At 37.8% G+C, this 21,269-nt stretch overlaps 1 protein-coding gene across 1 annotated transcript in view; it reads left to right on the top strand.

The window, feature by feature from the left end:
- The first annotated feature begins 14,887 nt into the window (after positions 1-14,887).
- Positions 14,888-21,269, top strand: part of tle2b (TLE family member 2, transcriptional corepressor b) — a 49,688-nt gene continuing 43,306 nt past the window's right edge. The window contains 5 exon segments of the mRNA XM_058761807.1: positions 14,888-14,924; positions 15,450-15,539; positions 15,648-15,793; positions 16,996-17,064; positions 17,425-17,796. Of these exon segments, the coding sequence (XP_058617790.1) occupies positions 17,773-17,796 (24 nt within the window). The 5' untranslated portion in view covers positions 14,888-14,924; positions 15,450-15,539; positions 15,648-15,793; positions 16,996-17,064; positions 17,425-17,772.

The raw sequence follows: 21,269 nt of genomic DNA, 5'->3' as shown, positions 1-21,269 counted from the left end.
CAACACATATGTTTTACCAAATAACTCAACACACAGCCATTAATGTCTAAACCGCTGGCCACAAAAGTGAGTACACCCCTAAGTGAAAATGTCCAAATTGAGCCCAATAAGCCATTTTCTCTCCTCTGTGTCATGTGACTCGTTAGTGTTACAAGGTCTCAGGTGTGAATGGGGAGCAGGTGTGTTAAATTTGGTGTTATCATTCTCACTCTCTCATACTGGTCACTGGAAGTTCAACATGGTACCTCATGACAAAGAACTCTCTGAGGATCTGAAAAAAAGAATTGTTGCTCTACATAAAGATGGTGTAGGCTATAAGAAGATTGCCAAGACCCTGAAACTGAGCTGCAGCATGGTGGCCGAGGCCATACAGCGGTTTAACAGGACAGGTTCCACTCAGAACAGGCCACGCCATGGTCGACCAAAGAAGTTGAGTGCAAGTGCTCGGCGTCATATCCAGAGGTTGTGTTTGGGAAATAGACGTATGAGTGCTGCCAGCATTGCTGCAGAGGTTGAAGGGTCAGCCTGTCAGTGCTCAGACCATACGCCGCACACTGCATCAAATTGGTCTGCATGGCTGTCATCTCAGAACGAAGCCTCTTCTAAAGATGATGCACAAGAAAACCCGCAAACAGTTTGCTGAAGACCAGCAGACTAAGGACATGGATTACTGGAACCATGTCCTGTGGTCTGATGAGACCAAGATAAACTTATTTGGTTCAGATAGTGTCAAGAGTGTGTGGCAGCAACCAGGTGAGGAGTACAAAGACAAGTGTGTCTTGCCTACAGTCAAGCATGGTGGTGGGAGTGTCATGGTCTGGGGCTGCATGAGTGCTGCCGGCACTGGGGAGCTACAGTTCATTGAGGGAACCATGAATGCCAACATGTACTGTGACATACTGAAGCAGAGCATGATCCTCCTTCTATTCCAACATGATAACGACCCCAAACACACCTCCAAGACGACCACTGCCTTGCTAAAGAAGCTGAGGGTAAAGGTGATGGACTGGCCAAGCATGTCTCCAGACCTAAACCCTATTGAGCATCTGTGGGGCATCCTCAAACGGAAGGTGGAGGAGAGCAGGGTCTCTAACACCAGCTCCAGTGGCAACCTGTGAAGCTCTGGTGAACTCCATGCCCAAGAGGGTTAAGGCAGTGCTGGAAAATAATGGTGGCCACACAAAATATTGACACTTTGGGCCCAATTTGGACATTTTCACTTAGGGGTGTACTCACTTTTGTGGCCAGCGGTTTAGACATTAATGGCTGTATGTTGAGTTATTTTGAGGGGACAGCAAATTTACACTGTTATACAAGCTGTACACTCACTACTTTACATTGTAGCAAAGTGTCATTTCTTCAGTGTTGTCACATGAAAAGATATAATAAAATATTTACAAAATGTGAAGGGTGTACTCACTTCTGTGAGATACTGTACATACATACATACATACACACACACATATATATATATATATATATATATATATATATATATATATACAGTGCCCTCCAAAAGTGTTGGAACAGTGAAGACGAAATTGTTCTGTTGGCTGTGGAGTCAAGACATTTGCAAATATGATTAAAAGATGCATATGAGACAAAACTACAGAATGTCAAATTTTATTATTAGACATTTCAACACATATGTTTTACCAAATAAAAAGAACAGCACTTTTAGAGTTTATCCCACTCATTGATGTGAGCATAAGTATTGGGACAGTTGAACATAAGGCAGATATGAAAGATTAAAAGCTATTATTTAGTTGCAAATCTCTTGCGCACAATCACAGCAGTGAGTCTGTGACCCATAGACATCACCAGACTCTTGGTCTCATCCTTTGAAATACTTTTCCCAGCCTTTAATGCAGCCAATTCCAATTGTTGCTTGTTTTGGGGAGTTTCTGCCTTTACTCTCCTCTCCAGCTGGTGAAATTCATTGACTTGGGCAATCTAAGACTTTCCATTTCTTTGCCCTTATAAATTCCTTGACTGAACTGGCAGGGTGTTTTGGGTCATTGTCCTGATGCAATATGCTGGAGACTGGCTAGGCCACTCCAGGACCTTGAAATGCTTCTTATGAAGCCACTCCTTCGTTGCCCAGGCGGTGTGTTTGGGATCATTGTCATGCTGAAAGACCCAGCCACGTTTCATCTTCAATGCCCTTGCTGATGGAAGGAGGTTTTCACTCAAAATCTCACGATACATGGCCCCATTCATTCTTTCGTTTACACGGATCAGTCGTCCTGGTCCCTTTGCAGAAAAACAGCCCCAAAGCATGATGTTTCCACCCCCATGCTTCACAGTAGGTATGGTGTTCTTTGGATGCAACTCAGCATTCCTTCTCCTCCAAACACGACAAGTTGAGTTTTTACCAAAAAGTTCTATTTTGGTTTCATCTGACCATATGACATTCTCCCAATCCTCTTCTGGATCATCCAAATGCTCTCTAGCAAACTTCAAACGGGCCCGGACATGTACTGGCATAAGCAGGGGGACACGTCTGGCACTGCAGGATTTAAGGCCTTTGTTACTTTGGTCCCAGCTCTCTGCAGGTCATTCACTAGGTCCCCCCGTGTGGTTCTGGGATTTTTGCTCACAGTTCTTGTGATCATGTTTGAGGTTGTGGACAGGTGTCTTTTATACTGATAACAAGTTCAAACAGATGCCATTAATACAGGTAACGAGTGGAGGACAGAGGAGCCTCTTAATGAAGAAGTTACAGGTCTGTGAGAGCCAGAAATCTTGCTTGTTTGTAGGTGACCAAATACTTATTTTACCGAGGAATTTACCAATTAATTCTTTAAAAATCCTACAATGTGATTTTCTGGATTTTTTGTCTCTCATAGTTGAGGTATACCTATGATGAAAATTACAGGCCTCTCTCATCTTTTAAGTGGGAGAACTTGCACAATTGGTGGCTGACTAAATAGTTTTTGCCCCACTATGTATATATATATATATATATATATATATATATATATTTGTGTTAGTGTATATAAATGTAATTTTAATCAATAAAAAAAAAAAAAATCCAGTTAAAATGTTAAATGCACCTGTACATTTTACTGTTGTGGTGTATTTGTTTCTTTGTGTAATTCTAATAATTCTGAGTGGTTATTCTCATTTTAACAATTAATATAAATTTTATTACAGTATAATTTTTAAATTATTATTTAAATCAGCATTAATTAAAGGCCACTACGTTGTATAAATGTTTTAAATATATTCTAAATAGTATATAATAAAACAATATAAAATTGCATTTTTATTTAAATGTGTACATTTATGTTAAGTGTCATTGGGATACAATTATAGTTTTTAGCAATATATTGAATCAGATTTTATGTTTTCCATTTTTATTTTGACTTTTCTGTTGTGTGTTTCTGCATTTGTGGTAGTTTTTGTTTATATTTATACATTTTTATTTCAGTTTTAGTTATTGTAGTACATTAAATATTTATTTTTAGTTTACATTTATTTTATTTAAAGAAATGAAAATGTTTTTCATGGTTTTAATGTTAGTTTCAGTGTTATTTATAATACCCCTGATATGTTTGTTTGTGTGTGTGTGTGTGTGTGTGTGTGTGTTAATGGGGCTTTATCTTAAGAGAATATTAAGAGAATGTTAACACAGAATGTTAACAGAGAAGGTTAGCAGAAAAAATCGCACACTTCAGTGCTAATGGACCCAAAAATAGATTTTTTTTTTTTTGGGGTAAAATCTAAAAATAATTGTACAATTTTTTTTTTTTTAACACTAGTAATTTCTTTTATTTTTGGCATGACATGGACAGGTTCTTGACCTGCTTCATGTGGTTCGCCTGTATAGTGACACACTTCACATTTTCTGCTGATGTCGGCCGGTTTCCTGTGTCAAGTGTGGAAAGAAAGATGGGCGGAAGGGTGATTATTAAAAGACGAGAGGCTGTTGATTAATCATGATTGACTCTCTCTCTCTCTCTCTCTCACTGCTTGATAATGGAGACACATTCTGTTCAGTGCTGTTCTGGTTTATTCATGCGGCCTGTCAATCCTTCTCTCTCTCGTTCTGTCTTTCTCCATCAGTCTCGTTCTCTTTGTTCTATTCCTACAGGCTTACACCAGACTCATCATCACATTGTTCATTTTTTCCCCTTCTGTCCTTCTTTTTTCATCCCTTCATTCTTCCCGGCAATGGCCAGAGCACTCATCTTAATCTTCATTTTTCTTTTTACCCTCTTGTCCTGTGATACCTCTCTCTCTCTCTCCGTCGAATCAGTGCTTGCAGAATTGAACCATGGGAGAGAAGGACTGTCAGACTGTTTTTCTAATCTGCCTCTTTTCTCATCCATCCACTCCTCGTTTTCTCATTCTCTCATTCTACCTCTCCTGTAAATAGAAAGCACTACTTGGCCGACAGCTCTGAGATTTGAGAGCATTTATCTCTGGAAAAAAATCCTCTAAACAATAGGATCAGGCTGCAAAGAGCAGTGCGACCTTAAAATATACTGGTCTGGAATCAAATGAATTCCTGGTTGCACACATCTTTCTCACAATGCACTAGAAAAGTAAATTCTATTTTAGGCTTGGTTTTGCTAAGATGCATATTTAGAGTTACACAGCCATTTTTCATGTAGAAATGTTTCAAGGTAAGGCATAATATAATATAATATACTTTAAATTTTGGTCCAGTAATGCTAACATGCTAGCTCTCTGCAGCCCTTAGTAGCATAATTTTCCCAGTATAGCCCTGTTCCTCTCATAAGTTCATACAACATTAGACCTCGGATGCAACCTGCTGGAATTGAGATTTCATAAAATCAAAGACTTTATTTGGATGAATGCATAGTAGGTAGTTGAACTATTTTTGTGATATTTTTCTGACCTAACAGAAGCAAGACTGCCCCTCATCCTGAATGGATAGATGTTAGTTGGTTGGTTAGAGTACTTTTAAGATAGTTTTACTTCATTTTAGGTGCCCATTGTCATATTTAGTCTCTTTTTTTCCCCAATATTAGTTAGTTGGCTAGTTAGTTAGTTGAAATACTTTTCTGTCATGTAGGGACTTTACTCCCCTCTTCCTGGATGTTTGTTAGTTAGCTAGCTAGCTAGTTAACTAATTAGTTAGTTGACCTTTATGATACTTTTCTGTCCTAATAGAAGCTTGATATGTTAGTCAGTTGATTAGTAAGTTGGTTAGTTGGACTACTTTTATATCCTTTTAGGAATTTAACTGCCACTTATCAGGATGGATGTATAGATTTTGCTTGGCTGGTTAGTTAATTGGTAGATAACTACTTTTATGTAATCTTTACTGCCCCTTGCCCTAGATATATATTTAGTTGGCTAGTTAGTTGGACTACTTTTATGATACTTTTCTGTCTTTTAGGGAATTTATTTGCCCCTCTTCCTGGATGGGTAGAAGTTAGTTAGTTAATTAGTTAGTTAGACTACCTTTATGTCCTTTACTGATACTTATCCTGGATGGATGGATGGATGGACAGATAGATTTTGGTTGGTTGGTTGGTGGGTTAGTTAGTTAGCTGGCAGTTAACTACCTTTATGTAATTTTACAAACTTTACTGCCTCTTGTCCTGGATAAATTGTTAGTTGGCTAGTTAGCGGGACTACTTTTATGATACTTTTCTGTCTTTTAGGGAATTTACTACCCCTCATCCTGGATGGATATGTTAGTTAGTTAGTTATTAGTTTTAGTTATTTATATTTTTATGTCCTTTACTGATACTAATCCTGGATGGATGGATAGATTTTGGTTGGTTAGCTAATTAGTTGGTAGTTAACTATCTTCATGTAATTTTACGAGCTTTACTGCCTTTTGTCCTAGTTAGATAGTTAGTTAGTTAGTTGGCTAGTGAATTGGACTACTTTTATGATACTTTTATGTCATTTATGAGCTTTACTGCACCTTTTCCTAAATGCATTGGAATACTTTTATCATACTTTTACATCCTTTTATGGTCTTTACTGCTCCTTGTCCGGAATAGATGGATAGTTAGTTGGGGTGCTTTTATTATACATTCATATCCTTTTAGGAGCTTGACTGACTCCTTGTGCTGGATGGATGGATATATATTAGTTAGTTGGCTAGTTTGTTGGTTGGATGACTTTCATGTTACTTTTATATTCATTTAGGATCTTGATTGTCTGTCAAACCTCTTCCAGAGTTTGCCAATTGCTACTGTATTGCATTCAGTGTATAAACAATAGCAGTGTGAACATTGTGTTCACAGCACTGTGTTCCACAGAAGAAAGTAAGTAAGTTATAAAAGATTTGGAAAGGCATGAGAACATGATGTCAGAATTTTCATTTCTGGATGAACTCTTACCTAAATCCTAGATCAGTTAGTATTAGAAACTTCAGTTAGTGAGCTTTCTCTCCTCAGTCGCTATCTCGGTCTTGGATGTGTTGATGGAGGAGAATCTGTTATTCCTGGAGAGCGCTTTCATCTGAAATTCTCATTCTTTATTCATTCGTTTACCGCCTCCTCCATCCATCAGGCGTCTGAAGTAGGAAAACACCTCAGGCAACCAGCAAAAAACTGCCCTTTTGCCCTTCTCCCTCAGCCATCCGCTGTCAATCTATCCATCCCTTCCTCTCCTGATCTGTCACTCTTTCCCATATTGTTCTATCCATCTGCCTCTGTCTGTCTCTGCTTCAACTTTTCAACTATTTCTCACCTCTCCTCTCTGTTCTTGGTCTTACACCTTTTCTGTCACTTTCTCTGAATTGCAATTTAAAAGCCATTCTCAATTCTGGATGGTGCACCACCATGGTACACACCATCCCCTGCAACCGCACTAGGTATTTAAGTGAAAATTATACGATAAATTAACTTTTACAATGTAAAAATGTAGGGTGTATGGTGGGAGGGGCTTACATGGCTGAATGAGTCCCTATAGTGGACGCCTTGACCCTGCCTCTCCATCCAAACGGTTTCCCACGAGGCTGTACTTTTGGCTGCCGCCAAACAGCAGTGGCTGGGTGAATGGCATGTGGTCATTGTGTGGTCTGTTTACACTGCTGGAGCGGTTGTGTCACAGTCACAGGCGGCCTGGAGTGGGAATGTGTGTGAAGACAGTGCTTGGCCAAGTTAAAGGATTCTGCTTGTGTGGTTCAGCCAGTTTTGTACACTTTACGTAAAGCTATATAGACACCATGTACCACAGGGGGAAAACTGAATCATGCTAACCACCCTTGATGTCTTGGATGTATACAAAGTGTGGGACAGTATTGAATATTATAAATCTTTGAAAAAAATGGTCTGCTCAATCAGTTGTGTGGTGCAACCAATGTACATAATCATCCAAGAAAAATGATAAAACAAGAAATTTTATCACTGTGTCTTAAAGGCATTTTTTATTTTGCATAGGCTACCTCCTGACAAAAATGTATAAATTATTGTCACTATAATGGTGTATGCACACCAAAGCAAATTTAATTATTCGTACGAGTAGATTGCATACAAAGCCGATGCAAAGACGTGATTGCCGTGAACAAGCGATATACATCTCAATTGCATCTTCCACACAAGTAGAAAATGGTCAACTCCAGTGGAAAATTTGCATGACCTGTTGTTACTCATGCCAATCAGCGAAGAGCTTATTGATGCATCCAGTTTGACACTTCTGGTTGTATCAGAAAATGGAGGAGAGCATTATACAATTTGCTCGAGTGACACGAAAAACATCCTGCGAGTAATCTATAGCGATAGCGATCGCGTTTGGTCTGTACACACCATGAAATATTTATATGTAACAAAACCTAAGCTGAATCTCAAGACTTTGGCCTTTCTAATGATGTGTAGTTTGTCAAGATTAAGTGATATCAAGGCAAATTGTTTCAGAGTCATATTTTGATTAAAAATTATCGCGTTGAATTTTTTTACATGCACTAATTAATTACAATAAGACCAGTAATGTGTATTAAAGGCGAAGAAGAAAACGCATGCATTTCAGCTTAATGAAAGCATTTCATGTTGACTTCAATACAAAGCCATACTGTTTATTTGTGTACTTTAAATCCCATCAACGGTAATTATATACAGTCACAGTTACATTTATGAATCTCAGGGGAAGTGACTTGAAAATACAATATTTCCTCTGAAACTGTGTCTAGTATTTTTGCAGCCTGACTTGAAGTTTCCATTCCTTCATATTTCAGAATAGCAGTCAGTTAAAAGCAGTGCCCGAGGTTATTTTTTTCTCGTTTGATATTTCCTTACCTGACACTCAGGTATGAGCGTGCGTGAGAGTGTATAAGCGACACACACGATCAACAGTGCAGCTTGTGAATGTTTGCAACAGACGTCTCAAACTGTCCGAATATCAAATGTGCTTTATAATCCTACACTCAAAGTTTCTCTACATGCAATATTTAGTGTGAATATCAGTCGGAGCTAGATCAGAAGGCCCTCAAGGGCCCAGCGGAGAACAGGTCACTGGCATGAAAGGGTGTTTAAGTCACAATAGATAAAAAAAGAGACTTGAAAAATGACTTGACTGATGATAAACCGGCGAGAAAGTGGAATGCGAACAATAAACAATATCTTTACTACATTGGTAGTCTTTTCAGCTCTGTTGCACTACTAGAGAAGCCTACATTTAATTGTCATGCAGTTTGCTGTCAATATGAATGTGCTAATTTCCTAATTAGGAATCTTTGAAAAAAATTGTATGCTCAATCAGTGTGGTGCAACCAATGTACATAATCATCCAGGAAAAATTATAAAACAAGAAATTGTATCACTGTTTCTTAAAGGCATAAACTTACTTTTTTATTTTGCATAGGCTAAATTTTTATTTAAATTGCTAAATTATTGTCACTATAATGGCGTATGCACACCAAAGTGAATTTAATTATTCGCACGAGTGGATTGCATACAAAGTCGATGCAAAGACGTGATTGCTTACGTGATCACACTTACTCATCGCTAACTCAGTCACTTGGTTACTCCGTAATAAGTAGACTGAAATCCTAAACGTGGCACCACGTCGTCTTTTCAAATGTTAGTCGATTGAATTGCTACACAAAGGAAACATTATGATCTGAAATTTCATTTTACAGCTGCACAGTGGTATAGTACATTCAAGCTTTAGTTTCCTCACAATGTGCGTTAAATGGCTGATGTCGAATGCTCTTGTAATTTTGATTTGCCTCTTTAATGCAAGGCTCCCACCAGATGGAGTTATTTAGCTGGATTGTGATCTGTAATAGCCCATTGCACATACTCACAAGCTATTTTTATGTAATCCAGCACTGTTTTAAACAATAAAGGATAATGCTGGAATCATACCAAAAGAAAAGTAAATCACTTGAAAAAGGAAAAAAATGATGTAGGTCAATAAGGTAGGAGAAAAAGCGAGTGCCAAAAAGAAACAGGAATTTTTACATACTCTTTATATACGGTGTGTTTTTCCGGGATACATCAGAGAAGGGTTGATGTTGTCTGTAACAAGCGGCATTCCCAGATGGAAGACTTTTAGCTGATGAACTTAATTGGCATGACATGGGCCGGGCACCATGCCAACTGGCCAGACCCCTCTGCAGCTGCGCTTAGAGAGAGAACTTTCATCTCATTTATTTCCAAGATCCTTTCCTTGTCCAATTACGCTTTCAAAAACAACAACAACAAACACTACATTACTGTAAAACCTCTTGAAAGGAATAAATATTTCAGCTGAAAGTAGAATTCGGTCATCATTTACTCACCCTCATGTCGTTCCAAACCCGTATGACGTGTTCACATGGTTCTCTTTGTCCAGGCCAAAAAAGATGTTGGTTTGCTTAGCATTCACATTTTTTCGTTTTTTAACACCAAATCTAAAGATACAAAACAATAGGCATAAGGATAAGGTCATAAACTGATTGGACAGCTTTTATGATGCAAATTTTGTGGCGTAACATCCAAAACAATGCTGTGTGCTGGGTACTAAATGCGCTCTGTGGTAGTTTAGCTGAGAACTCACAAAGAGCTTATAATAAAATGTGTAAAGGAGTCAAAACAGTGCCAAGAATTCCTCCGTTGCACACTGAGATCTGCTGTAAGGAGATGGTGGTTCCAAAGTCTATACCGAACCTTAATGGGCAACATGGCTCTTATGTTTTTGATTCGTTTAGATGGCTTTGGTCCATGTTGCATTCATACAGGTCTTGTTTTGTGCGCACCAAAGTTGAGATGTCACACTTGTTTAAATAAACCACATGCGTGAGTGTTGACAACTCTCAAAATAACTCTCTCTCCAATTTGTTTTAATTTGGACTGCAGTACCCATTACAACCACTAGCTGTCAATATTACATACTGCACATTTAAGTCATTGTTTGCTCAAATTCTTCATACTTAATAACACGAAAAACCCTCTTAGCTCTAAAAGTTCATTGACGTTTGCGTACTTTCAAATATGGCACCTCAAATATGCAAACATGTCATTGATGCGATAAGAACCAACAACAATTTGATATCATTTACTTCAAAACTGACCATGTTTTAACTGAATCAAGTACAAAGGAATAACTGTGGCGCCTCTGTCACCATTTGTACTTGAAACATAAAAATGCAACTTACGTGTTGAGTTGTGTTTGCAAAATGAGTAGCCGTACCTTGATTTTGTGTTATACTTATAGACCTAAAATTCCACCAAATCTACAGAAATCCAACCAAATCGATTTCCAAAAATATTCATCCACATTGTAGGCTTACCACAGTGATTTTTAAATGATTTGTTTTTACCCTTCCTGAAATTTCATAGATCTCCTTTAATGTTTATAGCCTTCGTAAATACATCTGTAAAAATATAACACATTTTTCACTTTCTCACAATTCCAGGCTGGATCTCAGAGGGGATCATGGGAAGGTAAAACATGCCCTAAATAAAAGTCTGGAACTGCTTCTCGCCGCATTGACCCACTAATGGAAAAAATTAGGGTTATGAATTCTGAGGCCATGAGGGCTAGATACATCTGCTACAATTTTAGGATGTAACTGATTATGTTCAAATCCTGGAGGAGAGCGAATGTTGGCGCAAAGCGACTGAGACTACAAGCGATAGTTAAAACGACCTTTTGTTTTACTGCGGTGCATTACTGGGGTACGTCCTGTACGTGCTGTTATTGCAGACCGAATTTCGAATCTGGATTGTTTGTGGTTATGTCTGCAACTTGTGTGTGTTGCCTTTGTTTGCTTCATGCTGTGTCGTGTTCTCAGACTGAAACATGTGGCTATAATAAATCGCATAAATCCTCTTCTCTGCCTGTTAATTCACTTCCCCTATGAGTTTAAGCCGAGCTGTTTTTTAGGCCATTTAAACCACAAAATTCCCTCTGGATTCTCAAAACACGGTATCTGGAATTTTTCAGTGTTTACTCGCACTGTCTGGCCCTCAGGCGGAGCGCGTACTCTTTCTCTCTTCATCTGTCTTTCCTCTCATTCTGTTGATTATTTCACGTACCCTGTTTTCCTTCATGAGCTCTTTCCATTCTCACACACACTACATCTGGTCACAAGAACCTCCGCCTGTGCATTTTACACTTACATAATGCACCAGAGCAAGCCAAAAAGAAAGAGAGATGAGAAATTGGAAAGAGATTGAGTGTCTCTTGACACCTTCATTCAGCAACAGTGTGTGCTTGGTCACGTGAAATTAAAACGGACCCTATTTACTTTATTAATAAATGTTCCTAGTCATATTGAGCATGTTATTGTAAAGATTTTCTTTCTTCAAAATGTAATGACTTGCTCTGCCTTTAAACAACTTTCCTTTTCTGATGATGTCACCTAGGCCACACAGGCCATTGGTTTATGTTAATTAGCCAGATACTGTAGATAGATTTTGCCTAATGTTGTAAGTACTGTAAAATACATTGAGATGAAATCGAGTTTGACTTTTAGCGTAAAAGTTCACGGTCCAATCAATTTTCCATTTGATAAACTCCCACCCTTTTTTCCCCCTCATTAAATATTATTTTTTTACTCATATATACATCATATTAAGGAGCTAAATGGGTTGTGAATGTCATTTAATGTTGATTTTAATACAGATTAATACATACTGATGTCCGTTCACTATCATTTGTAGTCTCCAGCATGATAGAATATGCAAATATGTCTCACAATGTCAAAATCTCCTACTCAGATCCATCACACTTTAGGACAGCAAAAGATCAGTCATAATTTATGCCGCCCGTCCTCTACTTCCTGTAACAGCAAGGTTATGCAGAAGCAAGTGGAGATCACTACATGTAGTGGATTTTAGTTCTCCTGGGAAGTTTGTATTTACAAATTGGAAAGTAGTAATTACGATATCAGATGCATTCAAATCACTTCTATCAGGACCACTATTGTCAAAGATGATTGACAATTAGCATACAGTTTGGATTGGCGGTATGGTTCTGTTCTGTGCAAGAGAAGGCCGAATCAGAAGGCCGAATACTGACTAAACAAAAGGAGGAGCTGGGGATGGAGGAGGGTAATTAGCTATTGAGCAACGTGAAAGCTGGTGATAATACTGAAGGACCTTATATATGGTTGCTGAGATAGATGTCGCATCTCTATAGGTAGATGTGGATCAGCTAAGAGACAGCTGATGCAAACTTGACTAACGTGAACTGCCAGAACTAACGCTATGCTAGATTTTGTTCAATACAAGATGGCGATGTACACTTTCTACAAGAAAGGTATGTTTTTTTAACTCTACAGCAAGGTTTGCACAAAATGATGACTAAAGAATCAGGTGTCTTTTTGCATTTTAGGATTTTATTCCATTTTTAAAGGTGCTGTGAAGTGAATCATTATATATTCTGTCACAATTGTTTGCAAATGCAAACTACAGACTTTATAGCCATTGTGTCTGCCACCAACTTGGAAAATCTGGGGCTCAAAGAAAGTGTTTCCCACTAGTAGCCTAATTATGACATTGTGGTGGTGTTGCGAACCTGTTGCGAAATCTACACTCTGCGAAAATTTCCTGATCACGTGGATTGCTATAGAAGCTTATTTCTGCACCACAATAAAAAAATATCGAAAGATAATTGCAACTTTTTGCAAATTATAATTGTGAATTTATATCACAGACGTTAACAACTCACAATTATGACTTATCTTGCATTTCCAAGGAAAAATCTGAATTGTGAGATAAAAAGCCACAGTTACATATTTTGTATTCCATGCCAAGTTTCCATAGATTCCTTTTAAAAATTTCCTGCGAAAATTCGCCAAACAACAGAAAATGTGAGTGCACTTTAAAAACAGGTATCAATGCAGATTTATTAGCACACCCATACGTTTGCTAAAGATCTGTCTGTGTGAACTACAGATCTTTATCCAGAAATGCTGCTTTGAGTGATATGTATAACAAAGAGTGTGAAACATAAAGCAAAGCAGCATTTTTGGATAAAGATCTGTAGTTCGTGACACGCTTACAGGCAGATGACTGAGGAAAGTCTGTGTCGTGTTTGATAGTGCGAGACGCTACTCCGATTTGAGCTGCCACAACAGGTGAAGCCTGAAGTTAATTACTGGAGAGATGGGAGGCCTGGCCCGGCCACACTGATATGCTCGCTGGCAATCGGAGCTTAGTTAAAAGATAGACCACATCTATCAGTGCAATCGATACTCACTGACAAAGGTAGTCTCTCTTTTCTTTCATTGTGTGCATGTGTTTGCTTGGTAGGCTAACGTACACTTGTCTGCACACTCCGCATCTCACTGTAAAAGTGTCATTTAATAATATGAAAATGGCTTTGTGTGTGTACATGTGTGTGTGTTATTAATATTATATGCATTTTGATAATAAATTTTATAATTTATTTATAGATATAAGATATTTTGAAGAATATAGCCTAGGTAATCAAATGGTTGACGGTACCCATTGACTTCCACAGTATTTTTCCATACTGTGGAAGTCAATAGCTACCGTCAACTGTTTGGTCACCCACATTCTTCAAAATATCTTCATTTGTGTTCAACATAAGAAATAAACTCATACAGGAAAAAACAAAAAATCTTGTTTGGGGGAAATGTAGATGAACTAGCATAAAATCTGAAAATCTGTATTATGTTCAACAAGGCAACACATGCACTCCTACAATTTTAAATATTTTTAAATAGATATATGTAATTTAACAATAATATAATTTAATGTTAATGACTAAATGTTGTTTTTAATTATTTTAAATAATCATGATTATTACTGCAGGTATATTATGATGATTAATTATAGACCTATATACCGTTATGAGCTGTAAAGTATGCAGTCACCAAAATGCCTCATGTAATGCCTGAAACATTGCTATTCTTTGTTTTTCTCTACAGTGAATTTTCTTTGACAATAGGTGGCCAAACTATCTAGCTGAACAAAAAAAGGCCTGTGGTACCATAGTAAAGATGAAATGCTAATAACTCCCTTTGTGTTCCACAGAAGAAAAAGTCATACAGGTTTGGAACAGCATGACAGAACAATGATGATAGAATTTTCATCTGTTTAATAAGCAAGCTGCTCATTAATTTACAAGGTTATCATAGAGCCACTATGACTCACCAAATAAAGAGAGTGTTTATTTGTTATTTCCCTTAATTGTTCAAGGCAGTCAATACTAGGTGCTACATGTTGCTCATTTGTCATTAGCAGTCATAGGTGATCGTTTATGCGGCGTGATTGGCAGCTGGAGGCGGGAGCGGCGGGGGTGAGGAATAATTGGAACTTCAATGCCCACAATCCCTGTAGACTGCACCCCGCCCTCCGCACAGGCCGCAGCCAATCAACGGCCGCGAACGCCGCGATTGGACCGTTGCATCCTCTGATGTCAAGGGCCAACGTGGGACTTGAACGGTTTGATTGGTTGGAACGGATAAGTCGCCATAGCCAATCGGAGGAGCTCTGGAGAGTGCCCGACAGCCGCCAAGTTTTAAGGTGGTCTGGAGAAAGGTGAGGGGTCTGATTTATCTCGTGTAATTTGCTCTTTTGATATTTAAATAACGTCCTTTATATATAAAACACGCATAAATAAGTAGAGTAAATAAAATTAAACGGGTCCGGTGATATTTCTGTCCTTATTTACGTTGTTTTCCCGCTTATATTAAGGTAAACATAACGCTTCAGGACACTCGCTAAACTTTGTTCAGTGGCCTCATCATCTTTTATAAGCTTTTAGAAGTTTCTATGCATATAATGTGTCTTGGGTACAATGCATAATTGTTTTTATTAGGAGTTATTGACACGCAAGGAACTTTCTATCACATTATAACAACCTCCATTGGTGCTGATTCGGATCAAATGTGAATCGAATGCTGAACTTGAGTAATTGCTGTGATATGTACTATGATATGTTTATTGATAGATAGATAATATGTCAAAATGTTAGAATAACTTTAACTGAAGTGTAAACGCAGCTATTGTTATACATGAATATCCAGTTCATCTTCCCCTGATTTTCCTATTGTCTTATTTCAGATCTTGTGTCGAACCTGTTGACCCCTTACCTGGACACCGTTATGCAGAAGCCCAACCAGTTCAGGGCAGATTATTGTCTCGTCGGTCTCGGTCAGTTCCATGATGTCTGTTTGTACTCCGCCAGCTTCATCACGTATCAGTTAGAGGTTGAAGGAAGAGAGTTGTGTGAATAATTGCCTGTCTAATCCACGCAATTAGATAACGGCGATTAGGGCAATCCCTGACCGGAGAGGTGTCTCAGACAGAGGGATGACTAACAAGGGATGCCTCTGAGATCACACTAATATGACGGAGGATAACATGAGAATGATTAAGCGACGTGAACATGCTCTGGATAAATCAAGGTTGTAAGTGTTGCAATCACAACTAAATTTGCCAGTTTGTTTCTCAAAGGGCAGATAAATGCTTGTCTGTCAAATGCGAACGTGCAAATATGAGGTTGGACACACATAGTGCTTTCACGGAATTGCTGGCAAATTGAATCATTCCTCATCTCTCTCTCTCGCGCGCTCTGACTTTTTTTCTACATCCCTTATTTTCTGATTTGTTTCTCCCCTGAGGCAAATTTAATTGCTCAGAGGTTGCTCTTTCAAAGCTCGGGAGACTTATTTGTGATTTCAGTTATGCTTCATTGAAGTATGAATTTTGTCTCTGATATTTCTTCCAAAATTCCTTGGGAAAAGTAAATTGAGACAAATGAGACAACTGTTGACATACGGCAAGTAAAGTAAATAACAAGTAAACATCTAAATAAATGATTCTTTAAATATAAAGAATAAATATATAATTTATAATACTCTTTAGTATGTATAGATATACTGTATATATGTGTGTGCAATATATATATATATATATATATATATAGAGAGAGAGAGAGAGGATATATATTTCTAATTCTATATAATTTAAACAGTATAATTAGTAATATAATTTTATATAATAACATATAGGTTTATGTGTGTAATATATGTGTATTATAATATAATATTGCATATTTTGTATCATTTTAAACTATAATATTTTATTGTATAATCAAGATTATATTCTCTAAAATAAATAAATGAATGAAGGTATTATGGCTCAGATAATTAGGTCTTTGAAAAGATCTGAACACAATTTGAAACATTTGTGACCCTGGACCACAAAACCAGTCATAAGTAGCACGGGTATATATGTAGCAATAGCAAACAATACATTGTATGGGTCAAAATTATAGATTTTTTCTTTTATGCCAAAAATCTTTAGGATAGTAAGTTAAGATCATGATCCATGAAGATATTTTGTAAATTTCCTACCTATCCTAACAAACCATACATCAATGGAAAGCTTGATGTATAAATCTCAATTTTTTAAAAAAAGAAAGAAAATTGACCCTTATGACTGGTTTTGTGGTCCAGGGTCACATTTGTTGAGATCTGATCTAGAAAAGACACATCAGAGATTACTGTGGTAAGAGGGGTATTTTTATTTCAGTCAAAAAATATAAGCAAATATCTCAGTTTGCCTTATAAGAAAGATATCTAATTCGTGTTTTTTCCCCCTATAGGTCTATATGGTGATATGAAACTATCGGCCATGCAATGCAACGACAACAAGAAATCATGCATCATTGGTTGTAAGCATGTATTGGTGTCTATTTCTGTCTCTATCTCTCCATCTATCTATCCTCTATCTATCTCACCCGGTCCACCTTAAGTGCAGCATGAGCAGGCTGTCGTGTTTGTGTTGAAGCCAACAGGCACAATATATTACAGTCTAGGGCTCGCTGCTGAAAAGCCTGCTGGATCTTCCAGTGACCTGCTGTTCTTTCCTGCTTTCCTGTGTGTTTTTTTCTTCCTCTCTAGATTTAGATTAAAAACAAAGCCCATTCCTCCTTCTCCTTGCCTTTTTAAACCTCAGCAAAGAAGCCCTGTAGTTTTGAGGTACTGTTACAAGGTTGGAAGACTCGAATGGAGATACGTGTTTGTTTTTGTAGCTTGTTGGGGACATTTGCAGAAGGACAAGACTGGGGACAGCTGGACGTGATTCTTTGGAATTCCCTGCTCCTGCCGCTCTCCTGATCTGTCGGACTGAGAGCCGGACAGTAACGGAGTGGGACATCAGGGAAGTCTTGGGGGAAATCCAGTGCAAGTGTGAGTAAGGGTATCTGTTTTTGGAAGACCCCCTCGTTGGATGCACTGACAGCCTTCTGCGGCTCAGAAAGAACAGAGCCGGGTTCCCGAGCTCGATCTGGGGCTCTGTCCCCTGGTGGAGGGGGGACGCAGGAGTACGGAGGGTCAGCACATTGGCCGTCAAACCAATAGCCAGCATCCCTCCGGTGACCATGTACCCGCAGGGTAGACACCCGGTAAGTGCTACGCTCTCTCGTTCTCCCACATCCTCGACAAATGGGACAGATGAAGCGATTGGGTGTAAGAGAGACGTCTCTTCAGACTTTCAGTTGCACGTACGCATATTCATCTTCACCCAGGTGTCCTCAAGAGTCAGTTGATAGAAAGTTGTGTGGGAGGAATCAAACACAATTTGCGTCTGTATTAGTTTGTGTAATAAACCTTTCTCAACGCCCCCTCTAATAGATGGCAGTGCGTTTGGGCAAATCTAGAGTGGTTTAGATGTTATATACTGTATGTGTGTGTGTGTGTATGTGGGTGGGGTTGGATAGGGCTCACTGTGGGAAGTTTATTTGTTATCTGTGACCCATCTTTGCTTTATTGATGTTTCTAGAATCTGAAGAATCTACTGTACAACGCAGCCTGTTTTAAGTGTGGCTCGGCGCACAAGCCTAAACTTGTAATGTACGTCAACACAAGGCATCAGATGTGTTCATGAATGAATGAAAGGTCCCTTGAGACTGATTTAGTGTGCATGTTGTGCACTTGCCCTATAGACCTCCATTGTAAGGGTGAATTTCACAAAAACTGTCAAGAATGATCCAGAATGAGACGTCTCACCTTAAAATCAGAAGAAACAAATTAGGGAAATAGATTTGGCATAAAGTACATTTTAGGACAGTTTTTGCATTTTTATTTTTATTTTTTTCTCCTTATGGTTTTCATGTGAATTTGTTTTTTTTCTTCATCTTTAGATTAAGATTTAAAAAGTGCATTTATCCTTCTCCCCACCTTTTAAGACCTCTGCAAAGAGGCCATCGGATATCTTTATTATGGAAAGAAAGGGTTCTTTAAGACATAGTTTATATGAGATTCACCCTTCAATCGTTAAATGTCTAGAATGTGTCATATTTCCCAATAAAATCAAATAAGAAAACAAGTTTAGCATAAGGAAAATTTTAGTCAGTCAGTCAGCTGATTTTATTATTATTATTATTAATATTAGTTATTTATTTGTTTGTTTTAGAAACTTAGATACAAGCATAGACTTTGGCTATATTTTGCACAAAAAAAGATCATTTTAGGAAAATTATATATATATATATTATTTTTTTCTTTTTTTTTTCTTTCAATATGGTAGTGAATTAAGTTATTTTTATACAGATTATTTTTTTTAACTAATATTCGTATTCCTGTAACATTCTTTTAACAAATATACAATCATGTTCTGAGCTTCCCAGTCAGAGTGATCGAATGTCATTTATAACGATACAATGAACTCATGAAATCTGCAGCCAGGTTTTATTTTTACCCTCATGGCCTGTGAAATGTGACCTGCACCAGTTAAAAAAAAAAAAAAAGGTGTGAGAAAGGTCTCTGTGTAACCAAGCATAAACATTGCCTTTTGTGCGCGCACCTTTTCTTTCTCTGTAACTTTTAAAGAAATCTCCGTGTTCGTGAGAAATCTGTTCTCAGAAAACACAGATCCACACATGGTTGGAACGTTTTTTTTTATTGGCGGATCTCGTTAACCCAAGCATCACTGTTACTTTTGCCCATACTTAATCTTAAAAACAAAACCTCTTTATTTGCATCTATGGTTCCACAAAGAACCTTCAACATTCATGGAAAGGTTAGTTATAGTCGAAAAATGTTCTTTAAATTATTAAAATGTTCTTCACACTAAAAAATTATCACTGCAAATAAAAAAACCTTTATTGGAATTTACTTGGAATTCCTTAGCAATCACATAGCAACTCCCTGGAAACCACCCTAGTATTGCATTTTCATCAAGCAATGTAAATCTCAATGTCTCAGCATGCTTCAGGCAATGTTTTACCAATCAGATTGGCCCATCAGTAGTTTAGTTTGACAATTCAACACCATCCAGTGCAAATCAGAGGTGGTCTGTTGGTATGAAAAGAGTGTGTCGGAGTCTGCAATACCTGCCTATCGAAAGGGTTAAGGCCTGATTTGCAAGGCAAACTGCATCGGGAGGACTGGTAATTGGTTCCACTGGATTTTTGTGGTTAGTGTTATCTGAAGCAGGGGGATTGGAAGGTGGAATGAGAGAAGGGTTACAGCGTTCCGTGCTTCTGAGCCAAAAACAATAACAATAAAAAAAGCTGGGCAGGGAAAGCTCAAAATCTGCTGCAGCCACACCTTCGGTTTCCAACTGTTACAGAACACAAACTTCCAAAGTTGATCAAATACACTTAACACATTGTTTTCAAACCTGAAGATGGAGAGTAGACAGTAATGCCGGCGTTCAGTTAACGTTTAAGGGTGAGAAGTCCACAGATGTCGTGTGTGAGGTGTGAGAAATGTGAACTCTCTCTGTTGGAGGTCTGTTGGACATGACGAGCAATTTGAGAACCTGATACAAATAAGAGGCTGTAATATGAGTGTGTGAGCGCACGTAGCACATGAGGCATCGGTGTGTTTGCACTATCGCTAATAGTACCTTTGTTTGCACTGTGTGGATTTATGGGTGTTTTGTAGGCAGGTGCTGGTGTGTGTTGAGCCAGGATGTGAATATTTAAATGGATACTGAGCTCATGGTCTAATGGTGAAGATGTGATATAGAGAAAATCATGTTCAATATAGCTGTATTTAAAGGTATACGTTAAAATATGTCACATTTTAAACGATTTTTGCTTGTGGTGTGGACAGGCAAGTTACTTGAATGCTGGAAATTTGTGTTAAATGTAGTTTAAGGGTTTTTCATTACTGCCTAATTTTTATATGATTACTAGGGACGGTAATTGTGAGGAATGTATTCTGATTCTTTATAAGCATTACTTTTCCATCAGCAGTTCCTTTAGTAGGCACTTTGGAAGGAAAAAAAAAATATTTGGAAGAAATAAGTTCTTACTGCATTTACTGCCCTCAGGAGTTTTCAACAGAACGTAATAACTCAGACATATATTCCATTTCATATTTATTGAATTCTTGCTAAAATGCGTTTATCTTGACCTTTAATGACTTTTTACGACTTGACGTGACAAAGTAACAGTCCTTGGTACAGTTTGTTTCGACTTGACGAAAGCACTTCAGTAATTGAGTCAGAATAAGTAACTGATTATTCATAAGTGTTTATTAAAAGAAATGGATTAGAAGATTCACTCATTTGGGAATCGGACTACACTTATCATACTGTATATTTTTGATTTACTGAAAAGAACCACCGCATGAGATTCATTGTTTAGGAATTAGAATTAAACAAGGCACTCTTTATGCTAATTAGTTTAGTTTCACTAAAAAGAATTGCTAGCACTTGTTTTGGAATCAGACTACACTGCTTGCCCTGCATGTTTTTAATTAATTACTAAGAATCGACCTAAATTCAGATTCATATGTTTGGAAATTGCACTCTTAAAAATAAAGGTGCTTCTCGATGCCATAAAAGAACCTTTAACATCTGAAGAACCTTTCTGTTTCACAAAAGGTTCTTTGTGGTGAAAGAAGGTTCTTCAGATTATAAATAGGT

The sequence above is a fragment of the Onychostoma macrolepis genome, chromosome 22 (assembly GCF_012432095.1).
Source record: "Onychostoma macrolepis isolate SWU-2019 chromosome 22, ASM1243209v1, whole genome shotgun sequence".
Lineage (NCBI taxonomy): Eukaryota > Metazoa > Chordata > Actinopteri > Cypriniformes > Cyprinidae > Onychostoma > Onychostoma macrolepis.
The sequence above is the reverse complement of the archived record's forward strand: the minus strand, read 5'-3'. Positions and strand labels throughout refer to the sequence as shown.